Source organism: Gymnogyps californianus, chromosome 13 (genome assembly GCF_018139145.2).
Source record: "Gymnogyps californianus isolate 813 chromosome 13, ASM1813914v2, whole genome shotgun sequence".
NCBI lineage: Eukaryota > Metazoa > Chordata > Aves > Accipitriformes > Cathartidae > Gymnogyps > Gymnogyps californianus.
This window is the reverse complement of record NC_059483.1, coordinates 19,590,759-19,610,087: the sequence shown is the minus strand read 5'-3', so window position 1 is coordinate 19,610,087 and position 19,329 is coordinate 19,590,759. Positions and strand designations below refer to the sequence as shown.

At 40.3% G+C, this 19,329-nt stretch overlaps 1 protein-coding gene across 1 annotated transcript in view; it reads right to left on the bottom strand.

The window, feature by feature from the left end:
* Positions 1 to 1,037: 1,037 nt before the first annotated feature.
* DOCK3 (dedicator of cytokinesis 3) overlaps positions 1,038 to 19,329 on the bottom strand; it is a 206,776-nt gene continuing 188,484 nt past the window's right edge. The window contains 11 exon segments of the mRNA XM_050904891.1: positions 1,038 to 1,783; positions 2,302 to 2,384; positions 3,008 to 3,130; positions 6,600 to 6,687; positions 7,643 to 7,761; positions 11,361 to 11,513; positions 13,499 to 13,646; positions 14,148 to 14,283; positions 15,878 to 15,999; positions 17,298 to 17,414; positions 18,698 to 18,781. Of these exon segments, the coding sequence (XP_050760848.1) occupies positions 1,277 to 1,783; positions 2,302 to 2,384; positions 3,008 to 3,130; positions 6,600 to 6,687; positions 7,643 to 7,761; positions 11,361 to 11,513; positions 13,499 to 13,646; positions 14,148 to 14,283; positions 15,878 to 15,999; positions 17,298 to 17,414; positions 18,698 to 18,781 (1,680 nt within the window). The 3' untranslated portion in view covers positions 1,038 to 1,276.

Below are 19,329 nucleotides of genomic sequence, written 5' to 3'. Positions count from 1 at the left end.
AACCTTCCAGAAGAGAGAAGAAGAAGCTCCTAAAGCTTCTTTATGCATTCTAAAGAAGCAAAAGAGGAAACAAACATTTCTTCTTTACAGGTGGCCTTTAAGATCCCCGACTCTAGGGTGTACACTATATACTGGGCATTTTTTGAATCTTGGTGTTTTCTGTCTACTGTGAGAGATGGAGATTCTTTCTGCACACCAGCTGCAGTGAGTTTTTGGGAGGGACTGAGGACATTTATGTTAACGGGGAATGAATCTCAGCTCCTGGGTGATGGAAGTTGGTGAGAATTGTGATGTTCAGCCCTGAGGCAAGGATTGTTGGATATGATGCATTTAAGCCACCTTTTCTTTTCTTTACTGGCTGGGTCATCAACCAGCTGTGGCATGAGAAACTCAATTTGGTTGTTTTTGTTTGTTTGTTTTTAAACTGGAATAGAAATGCTGGTGTCAACAGCCTGCCCAAAGCTGGGCATGGGAAAGGCCTACAATTAGGTTGTAGCTCCAATGGCTACTAACCTCCTCTCATTCTGTAGCACAGATGAATAGCATATGATTCCAATGAGAAAGCAGGTTGGTTTAGCCAGTGAAAGCAAAATTTAAGAAATCAAACAGTACATAAAAAACAGAGGAGGCAGAGTTTGTTGGAAATGATATCTTGGAAATCAGTGCATCAGCACTGGTTAGATTGCCTCAGCACCTATGAACCAATGCAGGGAGATCACTGCACAGATATGTACAATCCTGCTCTCAAAAGAGCCAATTTCTTCTTAGAATTGCCATCTTTCTACTGCCTGCAGCTCATGCACCTTCCAGCCTGACAGTTCATAGAATCCCTGATTTCAGCAATGAGCTTTCACTTCTGTACAGCAGAGAAATATGTCCCTAGTGCAACTGCTTCTACTCATGTGCGTCTCAGAACTGGGAGGAAAGCAGTTTCAAAATCAACTTGCCACGTTCCCCCCTTTTTCCCCCTCCGCTTAAAATTGTATTTTTCAGCTTCTGCAAGTCTCTATGGCTTATGTGCCATATGATGTGGTTAAGAAACTGCAGAAGGAGTAAACTGTCCACTGCACAGAAAGTTAAAAAACATAACGGAAAGGTGTAAAAAGAAATTAAAAAGGAAAGCAGCAACCTCCCATGCTGGCCCAATTGCTTTTGTGGGCTCCAGACATAAACTTGCGGCAGTAGGAAATCGGTTTGCTGTTCTCCGAGTCCTTATCTCTCTCCTTTTGTAGTCAGACCTGGAATGACGATGCAAGCTGCTTACCAGGAGTTGTCCCTACTGCTCACTGATGCCATGCTCCCATGCTACCCTGGCCTGCTCTTCCTTTCCACCACTCACTGGTTGGGACACTTTACGATGCAATGGGCGGTGTTTGTCGTCATCTTCAATTATCATCCCCTCCTCGTTCTCCATGTTTGGCAGCCGGGAGTGGTAAGGTTTGGGGGGTAGAGCAGGAGGGTCCATGGTGTCCTGAGGAATGACTCCAGATGGAGCAGAGTGGCTTCGGCATGGCTGGGATTTGAGCGACTCTAGGACATCAGGCTCAGAGAGACTGTACCTGACAGGGAGGTAGGGTGTCTCTAGATCTTCATCAGTGTTCCAGGCCTGGCTGGGGACAGAATCCATGGTGTCTGTGCGAGGCGGTGGTTCAGAAGAATGTCCAAAATTGCTCTCACTCAAGGAAGAGACACCACTGCTGGCACTGCCGGATAAAGTGGAGTTACTTCCATCTAAACCAGACTGTGGACTGGTGGGTGATGCAGGGATAGGATGAAGAGGGGACTGTTCAGAGAAAAACAAAACCAGGTTAAAATTGACAAAGGAGGCAACGCTGCATCTTGTGTTGTTCCACATTTCAGCTTTTGACAGTGATGTTAACAATGGTGCAGTTCCATTTGTGTTCAAAATGTCAATGATTATTGGATTATACGTGCACTTCTCTGACTCGTATGGAAGTACCTCTTGTGGGCAGACAAGTGCACTTAACAGCAGAGCTGTTAAAGAAACAGCTTGTTTGTTGAGTAGTTGAGGTGATAATCAGGGTGCTTGAAATCACAGCATATGATGCAAAGAAGGAAAGTGGAAGGGCCTACAACACACTAAGTTTTTTCTATAGAATTCAACTCTGGAATAGGTTATGAGCTTTCAGTGGATTTTCTCATGTGTAAGTTACTAGCATGTTAAAAATAGTGTTTCTGTATTCAAAAGCTGCTTGGTGGGAGTGGAGGAGGGGGATTCCTTCAGGAGCCTATTATTTTCCTTCTACATCCCTCTCTGCTCTCCTGCCACTTCCTTTTTACCTTGCGCAATGTTCGTGCAGGCAGTGCTGGAGGAGCATCACTGAGCTGGTGATGGAAGGCATCAAAGTGCAGTGAGTAGTGTCCTGGAATGAGACAAGGATCAGAAATGCAGATTTGTGCTGCCTCACTGCAGAGAAAGAGCTGGGGTTTTAGACTCTGTAATGCCAGGTAACAGCTCCAAATGCTGATAACTCCACTCCAACCTAGGGTTTCCTTTCTGATAGATACTGTGGAGTGCATCCGTCACACACACAAAATGCTAAGGAGAAGTTAAGTGCAGCGATAGATCTCCACCCACCCCTGTTATCAAGGATCTCATGGCAAGGCAACAGGCTCGTAAACAATGAACATTTGAAGTTTCATTTAATAGCTTTGTAACCTTAAATTACTGCTGAAGATGGTCATTGGCAAGAAGCCAGGCCAAGCTTCAACACTACACACCTAATTGTAGTCCCAAAATACACACAAGTCCATATTACTATAAGGGCTGCAAAAAATTTGAAGATTTTGAAAAAAAAAAAAAAAAAAAATTGAAAACTTTGTCCAGTGCTTACCTAGCAGACCAGGAAAGACTTTGAGTTTTTGTTTCTGATTGATTGTTTTTATAGCAGGGGGGGAAAAGGCTAAGGTCAGCTTTCAGGTGGTCTAGATTTATCTGTGCATGACTGCAGGCATTAAGCAGCAGGCCTACTGGGCACTTCCTTACCATGGGCCAGGCTTCGGGGAGGCACTGGTGGGGCCAAGATGCTCCCAACGTGGGCAGACAGGAATGGCAGGGCCTCTCTGGTTCCGCTGTCTAGGCTCCAGCTACTGGGCGCTGCTGGCACAGCTGAAGGATTGAAACAGATTTAACTTGGGTAACATAACAGGGAGTTTGTGGGGCCAGAAGGACTGGCTTTCCGGTGTGCTCTTTAGCAGTAAAGAGACAGATTCTAGGGACTTGGTGGATGGTAGGATTGAAGGCATACAAAGATATCGTCTAGTCTACAGCGTGTTAAGTTTATAGGTTGCTTTGTTAAGGAAGCGAGAGTTAGGTGATCATAGTGTTAGTCTGCCCATCTCCCCTCCATGACCCCCTTGGCTCATTTCTAGCAAATTTGAAGAGCAGTAGAACTCTGCTAGGTTTTTTTTTGCAAGCCAGTGAGTAAGTAAAAATGAAATCTCACTGATGGAACAGCAGCTACATCTCAGGTGTGAGCTGTTCTGCTTGGCAGTAAATGATGACAGAGCAGAAGGGAACGTGTGGCAGAACCCTCATGGAACACAGGAAGGCCTGTTGCTGCACTACAGTGGCTAAGTGAAGACTGAATAAAGGACATGAGGGAAATTACACCTCAATCTGTTACAAAAGAAATCATGACTTTAAAGCCCCAATTTACTAAGCTACAGAGTTGATCAAGAATTTTGATCACAAAATAGTTAAAGACAGCAGTTCAGACTCCTTGTATTACAAAGTCACCTGAAGAGATCAAGTCTATTAATCAGGAAGTATAGAGAAAGGAAGGCTTTCCTTGTATAAAAGATATTGAGTATGATCTTTGTGAATTTGTTTTTTCATAGAAATAAAAGCTGCTGCTTTAACATGAACATTTTTCAAGATCTTGAGAATTCTGTCAACCTTAAACATTATTAAAATGCACCTTTCTTCCAAACACACTGCAAGACTTGATTTATTCTGAGAAGATAGACATGCAATAACATGTTGTATGTTTATTTAAAAACAAATAAGCAATTTCTTCAGATTAGCAAAGAAAAAAAGGAAAACAAAGTAATTCAGTGAGCCTACCAAAGAAAACTGAGATAAAAATAGCTTTTTCCATCTTCAGTTTGGAAAATGGAAGCCTGGAGAAATAAACATGGAGTTTGACATCTGAAGAGGATTTCTCCTTAATTAAAAGGCCTGCAGCCATTTTTGGTGCATTTCTTTTCCAAAATGACTTTGAAAGGTTTCTTGTTTGTTTTTTTTTTCTCTCCTTAGTTCATGAGTTAACATGAACACAGGCTCCCCAAGACCTAAAATTCCCTAAAGTAAAAAAGATCACAAAATGACAGCTTCATAAGACAGAACAAAACCCATAAAAATATAAAAGTAAATGTTGTTTAAAGAGAGACCTTCAAACTGAGAAAGGCATACAAAGATGACACTAAGAATCTTGACAGAGAACAGGTTCAAACCAAGGGCTACATCTCAACACAAGTAACGTTGCTTCAGATGAATTTTCTGAGCGCCCCTGTACACGTGCCAGAGTGCTCTAATTTGCACTACTGCAACTGGTGTCAAAAAGCTAAAACAGAGGGACAAGATGCATAACAATGCCAGCCACGCTAGTCTCTCCTGCAGTATACCAGCATCAAGTGAAAAGGACAGAACAAAACCTGATTTGCTTGGCCTGTAAAATGATTGTTGTGCTTGGGGGTTTTTTTTGTTTTTTTTTTTAAACACTGAGATGCAGTAGAAGAATGTGAAGAAGAGAGCATGATGCATAATCCATTTATACTTTCTCAGTGTTCCCTCATTCATGGCCTTTTGAGTATTGAGGAGTGCTGGAAATCATCCTAAGGTCAGATGATTTTGGAGAGTGGCTGCTGCCTGTTAAAACCAGTGTTTTATCCAAAACGCTTCAGGGAGGAACCTAACCAGGGAGCTCCTAGTGCTCTGTCCTAGCCCATCTCTCTGTAACAGTGTTCAGTGGCTCGGTGGCCAAGTTTAATTAGCAGGGAAGCTGCATTTGAACCATTCTGCTCTGGGCAACGGATGTCACCCTGCTGTCAATGAGAATTACTGAGCAGAGCTTCTGACATGGCAAGGAAGGGGGTGGGTAAATTCATGGAGCATGACTGTTAACAAAAACCAAGGCAGATGGCATCCTGGCTTAAAAAGAAAGATGAGGGTTCAAGGGCTGCAAAAACCGCCTGTAACTGCATTTATGCTACCAACCTGGCTTAAGAGCTGGGATTCCCATCACGCCATCCCATAAGAACAATTACTGAACATCATCTGTGTCTTCCATGGCTTCTTTGGGCCTCTGGAGGGGATTCTGTCTTTGATCCCATTCTCTTTGTGCTGTATACTACACTCTTGCATAATACCACCCACAAATACAAATTCAAGTATTTTTCCTAGACAGGTAATAAATATATATCTACCTTCCTTTTCCAGATCTTTCTCTTGCCCAGTATAAAGATCTCATCACCTCTGTCATATGTTCAGTTCAAACTAACACAGCTAAGATGGAGCTCTTAATCCCTCACCCCCTAGTCTGAACTCTCTGTTGTCATCATTCATTATTGTTATCATTGTGCCATTTATTCAGAACTGTATGTTGGCTTTTGGTTTCAATCTGGACCGCTCTGTAAGGCTGTCACATTGTTAAAGTAGTGGATTCTGATTTATTAGAAATTTTAAAATAAAACTTGGATTTTTTTCCCCAAAAGATAGAATTTAGTTCAGGCACAGTTACTGAAACAAAAATACTGATAAAAGTCTAATGGACTGCATTATGTTGGTCAGACTAGAGAGTTGCGATGGTCTTTCCTGGCCTTAAAAATCTTTTAAGATACCATTTTTCCCAGCCATACACATGACTGTTGCTTGCTTAGGCAGCCTCCTTGTCTCAGATTTTGACTCATGAATTTTGCCCTCTTCTGCTTTTTCAGAATGCTGCCTTTCAGGTCATTTTTTGAGCCCATCGCTTTGTCCATGGCACCCCTTTCGCAAGCTCCTCCTTTTCTGTTACACCAAACAAACTAACCCTTTCTCTTCTTTCATGTTGTTTTCTGCAGGGACTCTGCCTGTTTTTTTCAAAGCAATGAGTTAAAAAAGCATACATTCCTAATGATAAACTTAAATAAATATAAAACTACCTCAGAGAGGGATTAAAAGAAACGTTAATATTTTGAGCAATAAATGCATATTAAAAAAAGCAGTATATCTCATTATTCAAAAATACGGTCCAAAGCTTGCACTCTTCTTTCAGATAACTTCTCATTTGCTGCTTTGGAAGTTTTGCTTGATAAAGGCTGCAGGATTTGTTTCAATAACAAAATGCTTATTTCAGAAAGCTTTCTGAAATAAAGAGGTTTGTGCAACTCCACCCATCTGTGAATGATCTGAAATGACTATAGGTTGGCAGAAGGCCCAGTTAATTAAACTGTTAATTAAAAAAATGTGAGAGAATGCACTCTGCCAGTAGAGTTCCAGCACTCTGGAAATGTAGAAGCCCATTCATTACTTGCTGTAGCATGACCAGAGTAATAATATTTTAGAAAGCATGCATGCTAACTAGGAAAAAGAGTACCTTTCTCAGCCACAGACAGGTTGGGATCACTGCAAGGTTTGCATGGTCCAATCATTTGCTGGATCAAGGCGCGTGGGAAATTTGGAGGCTAAAGGAGAAGAAAGTTAGCAAAGAAAAGCGAAAAAAAAAAAGTTACAGACCAGCTAGTGCAGAACCCTGGAGCTTTCTGTTTGCTTTTTTTAAGCAAAGGAAGTTTTTTAACTAAAAAATTCATGGGAACCGTAGGCTGTGTCTACATTAGCAAGTACTGCTGTGCAATATTAGTGGATCTCTAGAGTGAAACAGTGCCGAGGACCCACAATTCATGCTGCTGGTGTTCTCTGGAGGAGTTATTTCAAACTAGCTCTAGCCTGGTCTTGTGCTTATTATCAGCTTGAATGCATCATGTGTCCTTCTGGAGCTTACTTTTTGCTTTGGTTTCATTTGAAAGAATTGAGTTTGCATGCTCTGAGACAGTTCTCTGATGTGAATTGAAGTGCGATAAGTGGGCAGGATCAGGAGATTCCCTTCAAAAGTGCATGCCAGGGCCAGATTAAAATGCTTACATGTAGGTACACTCTGAATTTTTCAATTTGTCCAGAGGAAGCAGTAGATACAGGCACAGATTGTTTGGAGACCCTGTATCAGTATATTATTTCAGCCTCTCATGGTTTTTGATACCTCTGGAAATCACCATAAAGCTATTTAGAATCAACTTTGAGGCTAGACTGCAGGATGGCCGTGGTTCTAGAAAAATGAATAAATAAAATGGTATGACTACTTGCAGTGGACCAGGGCTTATAGGATAAAGTTGGGAAGCAAGAGTCGTCCATTTTCACAGGGCTTATCTGCAATTTTAACAGTCATTACAATTCGTATCACTTGACTACCAAAGTAGGTGGTGATTAATATGAAGAGCTCTGCGTTGCCTCTGAAAATGATCCTAAGGAAGTTGTTGTGCTTTCCAAAAACAAAAAGGGAAGCTTTAAGGTGGTCAAAAATGGTAAAAATAAAGTCACAGTTTCAGGTGGTTGAACTGACATGAAAGAAATTAGATCTGCTACCTGTCCATTTTCCATGATAGCTGCGGGATACATGGCACTGCTAGGTCGGTCCCGATGGGTTGGCAGCAACATCATCATCTCCCGAGAGTGGCGGTACTTATCTGGTAGAGAGGGAGAGCCTGTAAACAAGTGAGAATAATCACGTACACGTGACAAACAACAGCCATGTCTCCGCATGCCCAGTGATCTAGTCCTCCTTTGCAATTTGTTCAGACGGATGACCTTACAGGACTCAAGAAAACATGGTGCCGAGCCCACTAAGCAGCTAACTGTTGGTGGGGTGTGTAGCATGAGGATGAAATAAGAACTGGCTTGTTATATACAATTAAGGACATACCACGTAAGGTGTATAAGATGTATGCGTCCCTAGTTGTATGTTGCAAAGTGTTTCCTCTTAAACAAACAAACAAAAAATGGGCATCTGTGTGGAATCAGCTGCGGCTGTGCCGTACAGTGCCTAATGCTCCCTCACCCCATAAAGTATTGTAGAGTTATAGAAATGCCATAAAATTGTGCATTTTAGGACTGAATGTGGAAGAAAGGGATAAAAGCTTGAGATACACCATTCAGTTAAAGCAGGAAGCGATGGGAAGCTACTTCATTCCTCAGTTCGGGTAGAGATAGTCTGAGGTGTTGCCATTTAGTTGGTGGTACCTTGGTTAGCTTCCTCTTTGTTAAAGCAAACCAAAACCCAATAATAAACAGAATTTTCTATAAATGTGGGTGGCACCTTGCTTACAATGCCGCTGGGTAATGTATGATTACTACTGAGCGTGTTGGTATACTGAGCCATTTTATGACAACAGGACCTCTACCAATGCTTAGAGTTATATAGTAGGAATATGCTTGACTTAACTATTAGTTATCTGTATAGCTGTCATTTAAGATATTGGGGTGTTTCACATAAACAGCTTCCTGGCACGTGGAATTATTTAGGACTCATGTCCTTCAAGATGAGTGCCACATAACAATATGCCTTCTGATATGCAACAGCTGACAATGTATTTGCCAGAAGAATGATTCTCATTAGTGACTTCCTAAAGTCTGATACTACTGATACACGCATCCCTTGGGATGCACAATATTAGGCAGGAATTGATGTTCTGAAGCTGCTGGAGTGAGCTTTAATTTGCACTGATTATTTCATTGTGTCACAAACACGCACTTAACAGATGGCAGCACACAGCGCATTACAGAGCCATGCCGGCTTTTGGGGAATACATGCCCCCTTTTTGCAAACTTTTCACAACCACACACGTTACCTGAACGGCACTCCAACGTATGAGCAAAGGCATTGGTGCTGGTTAATGCAGCTTTTACCCCAGCAAAAGCAAACATGCAGTTTTTGGGACTAATATTCAGCACACAGTGGAAGGAACAATGTGTCCAGCAGAATGCAGGATAAGGTCCTACAATTGCAACAATTCCATCAGGGGTGGCAGATCCCAGATTAATCTACAGCCCCACCCTGACATGAACAGCCGCGGAGTATCTGCATTCTAGTTCCGAACTCATTTTCTCCCCAGACATAAAACAGAAACATAATTAGACAACATTATTTGCTCTTATATACAACATCAGCTTGGAAAACACAGTGTTAACACTTTATGCTGAGTCTCTTTTACTCACACATCACAGATAGTCCTGTTTCTGCATGACAAATGTAAGGATGCTGAACTTTTAGGTGTGCCCAGAACTACATCACAGCACAACCTACACTGTAAACTTTGCCCTTTTATTTATCTTGTCATCCTTGTTCTTTTATTTCCAAGATGCAAACCACCTCTATGTGCCATCAGTTTATATGGGATTATAGTTTCCACAGACCTTGCACTGCATGACCTGAAAAATCCCACATGTGCTAAATATGGTGGCAGAGTCTAGTTTACAAAACAGCTCTGCTGTTTGGTACCCTAAATTTGTAAATAACTATAGCTATAAAGATTGTAACAGATTATGCCAAGTATCCATTTTGCAAACAAAATTAAGTACTGATAGCTCTGAATTGTGGGCCACAAGAGGAGTGGCTATAACTGAAGCTTTTATTAATAATCAGGCCTGCTTCTTTGGACAGATAGAGAGCACAATCACCATGGCTCCTTTCAGGGACTGGCAAAACTTAAAAAACAAAGTCAAAAAAAGCTTTTAAAAGCTTCCAGAGCAGCCAGTGGCCATATAAAAGGCTGCAGCATGTATCAGGGCTTATTCCTTTCAGCTTGTGGCTTGGTACACTTGATGTATGCAGCACTGTATGTACTATTAAATGAGAAAGGAAAACCTATGCTGAAGCCAGAGGTAGTTTTTTCTTTTTTAATTATGAAAATATTAATCCATTTGTGACAAGTATTAGTTTTAAGGAATGAAACTGAAAATTAATGTAGTTAAACTCCAAACTCAATTAATCTTTTCTCCTGATTCATTGTTTTCATTACTGGTATGAAAACAGTTTGCTCCTGCACCAAATCATAACTGTTTTGCTTTAAGAAGGAAGTTTTTAATGTAAGTATATGGCTTCTTGCGAAGTGCTGAATAAGACACCAGGACTCAATTTCTACACCTTAAGAAGGGGGCTGTGTTGAGGAAGCAGTAGGGATGTCTTAAGAGGCGAATCATCAAGTGTCAAGTGGGAGTTGCTTTTAGAGTGCATCAGTGGAGTCCCAATCATATTTTAAATGAAATTACTGAAAAAAATCTAACCCACTCCTAGCTCTTTCCAGGCCTTTTTGCGTTACAATTTCTGCTTAACGAACATCAGCTTATATAATCTTTTAACTCCGGTAACGTTAGAGCAGTGCCTCATGAGTCACCTCAAATGAAGCCAAAACAAACTCTGAATTTCTTACTGATCCTCCATACAACAACAGTGTTGCTTTCTTGATAGGGAAGAAGCTGCACAAGGGTCAAGCCAGGTGAAAACTGAAAGATACATACTTGTTAATCTGAAAAATAGAGTAACTAGTAATGTCTTTATCGTTAGCACAGAATTAGAAAATTCTTACTGTATTCTGATTACAATTCTACTTAAGACTTTTCCTCTAACTTGTGTATATTATAACTAGTGAAAGGTTTGCTGCTTTAATTTGCTGTTCAGTGATATAATCAAATCATTAATCTACTGTCTTGATGACTATCCTTTAAAAAAAATTTGAATTAATGGCCTTATTATTTTCTTTGGACAAGACAAATAATTTGCTTGCGTTGCTGTTTTAAACATCAATGAAAGGGTCATTTTTTGGAAGTGGAGAATTGGAAGTATGATTTAAATTCCTGCTGGATTCTTAATACAAATGGCCATGGCTTCCTTTGGTCACTAATGGAACTAATTATATTATAAAGATACCCGTCTCCTCAGAACAGTGCTAGTAGCTGAGCTCCAGAAGGGACTCTGCAGTTAAACAGAGAAGGTGGTATAAGTATCTGGATAATGGGATAGTGGTTTTTCACCTCTACATTAACATTTGAATCCATGAGAGAAGCATTTAAATATCTGACAAAAAACTGGAAATCCTAGATAACCATGCTCAGGTTAAAGCCACAGGTGACAAAGATGCTAAGTTGATAAATTTAGGTGGCATGTACGAAAGAAATTGTTGGCCTTCGTATACTTCCCGTCTGAAAAGCGGTTAACTGCAGCATCGTGACTATCGTAGCTTTGTTGGCAGTCTCAGCAGAAAGGCCAAGGATTGGATGGGTCACGGTGACTGAACTATCCTCTCACCTCTAGAGGTGGTCCCTCCAGGACAGAGATGAGGCACATTGGTGGGGGCAGCGTGGGGAAGCTTGCACGGCTGCCGCCCATGCTGTATCTGTTCTGTGGATAAATAGAGGGCTTCAGCCTCCAGTGTTGTCAATCCAGCACCTTTCACCAGCACTAAATTAAAAAGAATATAAATAAATACCAAAAAAAAGGGAAAAAAAAAAAAAGGATAGAGGTGCATTGGCAGAGCTGCACATGTAATGTTTGTGAAGTACCTTGCTCCAGCCAGTGATACTGGTCTCTCATTTTCACAAGCATCAAATTCACCCAATTAAAAAACAAAACAAAATGAAAAATCACCAAGGAGAAAAACAAAGCTGTATTACCCCAGTGGAAATTAAGTGTAAGGGCTTTTTCTTGTTACAAACAACTCCATTCCAGACAGCGGTGTCGTAATAACCAGAATAGTCACTTGCACACTGAAACAGAGAGCATCTGGGACTTTACTAGAAGTGAAATCCCATAATCAGTGGGTAATGTCTGAATGCTCTTCACACCTAACTTAAAAGTGAACAAAACTAGCAGAGAAGAATTGTTGTATCATAGGCTATCAAAACATGTAAGAGTGAAGAATGAAATAGATACATATATTGAAGTATTTTTCAAAATCATTATTTCTCTTATTGTTTCCTCATTTGTGGTCATTTACATTGTACAGTTCTCATCTCTGGGAGGTGCTGTTGGCTCATCCATCAGCACCATACCTTCTGTGGCATTCATCACTGGTTTCTAAGCAACAGCAAAGAATACAGTAAAGACGGAAGTTGGTGATGCTGTGAAGTCATCAAGCTCAGAAAGACTGTCACAGCCTGTCACTGTAAGCACTGGACTTTTAAAGTGGAAAATAGCCTGAAACACTATGAGCACCAAAACGCCTCAGATCCCCCAAAAGATTCAGACCTCACATGCCAGCTGAGGCACATCCATTTAAGGATGTCTTCCTGACATGATAGCTCTGTACTCAGTTCCATCTTCCCTTTCCTGTTATGCCAGTTTCATCTGGTTACTTTACTATTTGAATTGTCATTATTTTCCTTCCAGCCCTTGGTAATTAGTGAAGCTATTTGCCTTTATTTGAAGATATCCACTTCTCACCTTCCTACTCCATCTGATCCTTCAATTAAATCACTTCGATGCATCTGTGTCATAACAACAGCCAGTCAATTAAGATTTTACTGCAAGATTGAGCAAAAAAGCCCCAAGCCGCCCCAAGAGAAAAGGCCCTTCTCTGTATTCTCGGTCCATAAGGAGACATACAGTTCCCCTGTATGGGAAGAAGGGGTAAGATTTAAGTATCAGCCTCTGTCTCTGACTATATCCTGGATACCTCCTTCAGATGCCTGTGAAGAGAGGTGTATAAATTTGTGAACCTGCAACTTAGAATCCAAAATGAGAGGGGGGAAAAAAAAAAACTTGAATAGAAGTTACCAAAGTCAGGAAATTGCACAGAGTGGTTTTGCTTCAGCTCTGAGGCTCGGGAAGAAAATGATTAGCAATATCAAGACCAGCTACTGTAACAGCAAAGGCAATATGAGTACCCCTAGAGTCTGTTTTTACATTTTTCCTTTCTTCAAGAATTTCCCAGCAGGGAAGCCCTTCTTTAACTCCAGTACTTAAAATTCATCTCTTTCAACATTCATCGTATACATATGCTTTTGTATACACACATTTCTGCTAAACTGCCTCAAGTTCTTTTTTGTGCCATAATTTCATTAAACATGTGAAATGGGTTTTTTGCCTTTGTCTTCATGATCTCTTTCTTAAGTACTGTACCAAAGACTATTCTTGTTTTCCTCTAGATTGCCTGCCACAATTTTGTGGCGGAACAATGGAAATCATTATGAAATTCAACTGCCTGAAACCAGCATGTATTAGAGATACATTCCAAATACTGCTGAAAAAAATTATTAAATCCATTTCTAGAGAATGAAAAGCATTTTTTAAGAAATAATTTTTGAAGAGGCATTTACAGCTCCAAAAGAGAAACAGTGGTATATTTCAGTGTAGGTGGTCTTTCACCAGTAAGTCAACAAGGTTGCCAGGTTTAGAGGAAGCCTGCAGGTCGAGTTAACCCTTCATTTGGGCCCATCCATTCTTACCTCGAGCGCTGGAAGGGGCAGAGTTAATCATCTGGGACGGTGCCGAGTGAGTAGAGCTCAGGCTTGAGGTGGAAGGGCTAGCCTGGGACGAGGATAAAACAGAGACTTTGGTGACTGAGCCTTGGTACCTGGAGTTAGGGTAAACAAGCTGCAGGAGGCAGAGAAATCATCAAGAGAGAACTGAGCGGATCAGTGTATTTGATATTTACCTGTCTCAGATCACCCAGTGTAGCCTCTGTCTAGGAAGCAGCTTCAGTGCAGGCCACTACTAATCTGCACTCAGGACTGTGGGACTCATTTCACCCTTCCACAAACCAAGAGCAATACTAACTGCACATGTTGAACAGGTCGGATAAATAACATGCCGACTAAAATCGCACTTTCTGAAAGCAACAGTATGATCTTGGACCACAGTATCAACTTTCACTGTACAAATACAGAAGATTTCTTCCCGAAGTAAACCTAGCTGAATTACTCTGTCATCTTTCTTGAACAATGTTAGATTCTACCTATTCAGTTCTTTGAGAAAAATATCACAGGACAGATCCAAACATGTGCGTAGGTAAAGTGTACTCCTCCTAAGCATAACCCTCCAGAGCATATTCAGTGCTGTTTCTAACAGCCGCTCCTGGCTGTGCTGGAGCTGTACCTGCATGTGGTACATATCCTCAGCAGCCTCCCCCACAGAACTGTCTGTTAGGATAACCAGGTTTCCTGTTTCACTGGAGGTGTGGGATGACAGAGAGGATGACGAGTGTCGGACTGAACCAAGCAAGTTCAGTGGGCTGGAATAAGAACAGAGACAGAACAAGGGCATAATTATTTTTTGAACCTGTGTTTTAATTTGTGGAGCCTGATTTTTTCCAAGCTAGTAAGTACCTACAGTTATCTGCTGCTTTAGGTCACCTCTAGATGTCAAACGCTTTTGAAAAATCAGGCCAAATAAGCTTAAACAAATCCATAAATGTGAGTAAATATGAAAGGAGTGACAATAAGGTTACATGTAAGACAACATAGTATGTAGCATGTAGAATTTCAGAATCCAAAGCCAGGTTAACGTCACGTCATGACGCTGAGTGCATATTTGTTTTGTTTATAACAGAACATTCTGAAACCACTCTCATTTTTAATGCTGATGTACGGTGAGTGGGAGCAGCTCAAAAGAACGTTCCAAAGGAAGCCAAGCACGGGAGACACAGGTCAAAATACAGTTTTCCTTATTGCATCTGTGGGCCTCAGCATTACAGTTGAAGGCAACTTTGTAGCTGACAGTAAATTAATACAGCCCAGCTGGTGTGCAGGCTGCACCCTGATCTCACTCATGAAATTAATTTTTTCTTTGTCACTCTGAATCACATACACGAATACATATTTTGTACACTATAGAATCCCCCTAGTTTGCCCTAAGAACTAAAAACGGCTTTATGAAGTGAGGAATTTTGAGGAAAAAAATTTATCACCCAGACACCAATTGTCAACTGCCAAGCCACTAAAACAGTATAAAAGCTACTCAATTTTAATAGTAAAGAGAATATCACCATCCTGGATTCATGTACTCAAGACCAAGTTTCCACAGCTTTTCATGCCATGCTTTAAAAACAGCTAAGCTATGTACACCCACCAAGAGAAATACGGAAGAACAATTAAAATTTTGTAACTTCAGTGACATTCCTGTCACTGTTTTTCATACTGGCATGGATATGTACATTTTCAAATAAGCAATTTTGGCTGGATACAAAAGCACTGTTTTGCCCTGAAAATCCCAATTTTTATCCTCAATCATTATCTCAGTTTTTATAGATGGGTATTCAGTTTAAATAAGCATCCACACTTTCAGACGTTTCTGTGAAGGCTGAGCCATTTTTTGGTACTCTGATCAAAACACCTTGGCAGCCTGTCTTGTATTTGGGTTCTGATTTGATCAGAATTATAAAAAACAATGATGTGAACATTTTTTGATCCTTAAAAATGGGTACATGCTGAGTTGGGTTCTAAAACAAGCAATAAAATTTTCCTTTTATGGTAGATAAGGACCCGTTTATTTGTTGTTTGCATAACAGAAGTAGGAGAAGTTGGAACCTCCAAAGTCAGATTGAATCTGGAGATCTGAGTGGCAGATGTGTGTTTCTGCCTCCACAGTAAGTAAAGCGATGGAGTAACACCTGGAGGTGTTCAGCATTTGCTGCAAATTGGATTTCTCAACTTTTTGATTCCAATCCTCAAACTTTAACAATTAGCACTGAATGAAGATGAAAGGCACTTCTGCCGAAACTCATCCTGCTCCTCTTGCAGTACTGTTAAGCACTTCTTAGATCCTTGAATCTTAATGCAACAGTGTGCAGAGATCCTAGATATTTCAGTAGAAAAAACCCAGGGTACCTGTGTCGATGCACCAGCTTTATGCTCTCTGGGCTCATAGGTCCATGCGAAACTAGAACATTGCTGCGTGGTGTACTAGTGCCAGAACAGGCCGGACTCAGCTTATCCAAACCAGGTAACTCCTGCAAAGGAAACATACTTTAGCTAAGTTGGTCAAGGAAAATTACAAGTTTTCTTCTCAGGAAAATCCTGATCTGTTTCCATGTTCTCTGCAGTTATCCTCAGTTATCCTGCGCTTCCACAGGATAAAGAGCTTCTGTGCTTTACAACTCCGTTCTCTGTTTATTTCCAATGACACTTTCTAGCCACTATTTCAGGAATTTGGGAGGAAAATAGAGGCATAGTGTGGCCCAAATTACAGCCACCTACATTTTTCAAAAAAGAAATGTGGACTCAAAAATACAGATCTTATCCAAACTCTCAAGAAAGGTAGTAAACTCGAACTGGCAACTGCGACCTGTATGGATCTCATCTGCTTTGAAAGAGAAAGGCCATATTTTAAAATTCTGATGCTGTTATTTCTGGACATCCTTGCATAGTGTTCACTCCTAAGAATGGAGGAAAAAGCCTTCAAGTTAGAAGCTACCTTAGAAAACACATACTCCAGTTGGAAAGTAAAGTGCTAACACACATATTTCAAATAATTCTTTTACATTATAGAAAGATATCCTTTAGTTTGGTTGTGATCATGTTCAATAGTGTCTAGGTATCCATAAAGATTTCACTATACCAGGAAGAGGAGAATGCACTGCAAATTTCCGAGACCCACCTGGCAAAGATGTCTCAAGTATAGTTGTCTCGAAATACTAACGTGCAGCAGAGCACACATAGAATGAAAGGTATCATTCCTAGGGGATGATATTTGTACTTCTGGTATATAACAGGTGGTGTGAACCATGCTCTGGAGGCAGTTCCGTTGACTATTTAGGAACTATAGACCCATAGTGGTGCGTGTCTTGATCCCCAGAGTTGGATGCCTAATGTAACCGACAGGAATTTCTGTCGCTGTCTATATAAAACCACTTCTGGAGAGCCTAATCCATGTCATGCTACTCCAAATTATGGCAGTTTTTTCGAAGAGCTCAACATCTAACGCTTTCTGTTAATCTTTCTTACTCTGTTTTAGATCATTTTCTGCTATGTAAGACAGTAACTGAAAATAAAGCTTTACAATTGTTTTGTGATACAACAAAGAACATACAAATATTAAAAATTCTAGTTTAAATTAAAGGCTAAGTTAACATACTTACTAGGACTTCCATCTTGCACAAAAATCAATAATTCTTTTGATAATTTGGCAATGCAGTAGGTTCAATCAATGCTGTATCAGCCCAGTCCTTTTGTGTACCTTACTGCAACTGATAGAAGCTTAATCGTAACTCTGAATCATTCAAAATGGGAAAAATGACTGTCAGCTTACATGGTACAGACTGGATCGCATCATCTGGAACTGGTCTATCAGTTTCTTATGCAGAGGACGCATTTCTGGGTGTACAAATTTCTCATGGACTGCCAGACCCACTCCTAAAACATGTACCTGTTACAAAGAAAACATAACATCACAAAACCAAATAAATTGTGTCTAAGAGATAGAATAGAAGCCTGTCCTGCAGTTCTGTCAACGTGCAAGAAAGTAATGAATATGCCACTATTAATTTACAAGACTGCTGATAATTAAGCAAGCCTAGGAGACCTGGCAAGTTCATATTACTTCAACAAGTACTTTAAGTGTGAGACAAGTACATTTATGTCACGTTGGATTACTTTTGTTAAGAGATAACTGTAAAAAATTACCAGATTGATTCTCTCCAGAGTGAAGAGCATTACATCCTCACACAGATAATGCATTGTGACAAAGAAAATTCCTTCCACCCAGTGTCAGACAAGGGGTCAAAGTTGCCAACAGAGATTTCTAAAAGGAGTTTCTGGTAATTGAGCTGAACAGTGGCAGTGTGGCATGCATAGTCACTCTTTCTGTTGCTCATTATTTATTTTTAAAGGTCACTTTTTCAAAGGTCAAACATATAATATTAGTGATTGAATGAGATTATATAATCTCTCAGATGAAAGAAAATAGTAATGATAGCAGGCTTAAGATGTATATAATTCCCTACATGATCCAAAGTCTGTACAAACAATAACTAATTAATCTTCAGACATTCTCTTGAGGATTGAAGGGAGATAAGCATTATCTTTATTTTACAGATGGGAAATCTGAAATGCAGTTAAGTGATTTGTTGAAGAAACAGGCCTAGTAGCTCTATTCAGACTTGGACACATTGTTTAATGGGGTATATCTTGCCATCCTTTCAGTTAAGAGGGATGCGATTTTCTGATATCACTCCCATCAAAGCATCCAGCTAGCTTTATCTAGCAAGATGTTTCATGGAGACACTAAGGAAAAATAAAACTGCAGATAATATAAATAGGCATTGAGTTTTCCCATGTAGCTCTGCCAGTTTAGTCTCAAGCCTGACCTGTCCTGTCTCTGATTATCTTTGAAATTTACTGGGAAAACATGATTCAAAATGCCAAAAGTGAATGGCAGCCTTGAAACGTGGCAAGATGTCTACTGGATAATACACAGAGACAACAAAAATAGTGTACTTTTAGCTGAACTTCACCTCACATCCCATAAGGTGAATGGCTTGTTCATAAACTCCTTGGCCATCTTCCCCGTTTTTTGTTTAAATGTAGTTTAGATCTCCTGTACCAAAATTCTTTGCTTTTGAATGAATCAGGTGGATCTGATATGTTTAGACTGGCTGCTGATGAATCCAAACACTGTAGCAATGTTCTTTTGCATCTGAAAAACAGTACCTGTTCCTGCATGAGTTCCTTGAGCTGTGTGATCTTCTCTGCGTCTCCAGGGTGCTTTGTGATATAATCTTTATCAAAAAAGGCCTGTAGGGAAAAAAAAAAAAAAAAAAGCCTTCTGCTTACTGGAAGATATTTCATCGTAACTTGGTGTCAAAGGATGAGAGGAAAAGGTCCAGAAATCTTAGGAAAACTAAATATATTAAGCTAACAGCAGCAGCTCAATTTTATTGCTTTTAGCACTCTGGGATCCAGGTAAAGCTAAAGTACAGTTTTAGCAACCTAGACGATTCTGTTGTATCATGAATCTGACCAAGTTTCCCCATGTGATAGTGATGAGCAATACCACTAAGCTTTGTATCATCCAGTTATTTGAATTTTATATAGTTTCCTTCGCATAAATGCCTAAAGTTAAAGGAATTAAGTCAGTAAAGTGGTAACTAATGTAAAACATGAAGAGTGTTCCTTCACGGCTCTGTGGGGAAGACATGTCCCACGCCCCTGGACCGCTGCTGCCATTTTTCAGTATTTCACCCTAGACTTATGTTTTGCAATATGGAGTTTAAGTAACAGCTTGCCAAAGATTATGCCAGATAACATACTGCATATAATATCATTTTAGCGTTACAGTGAGT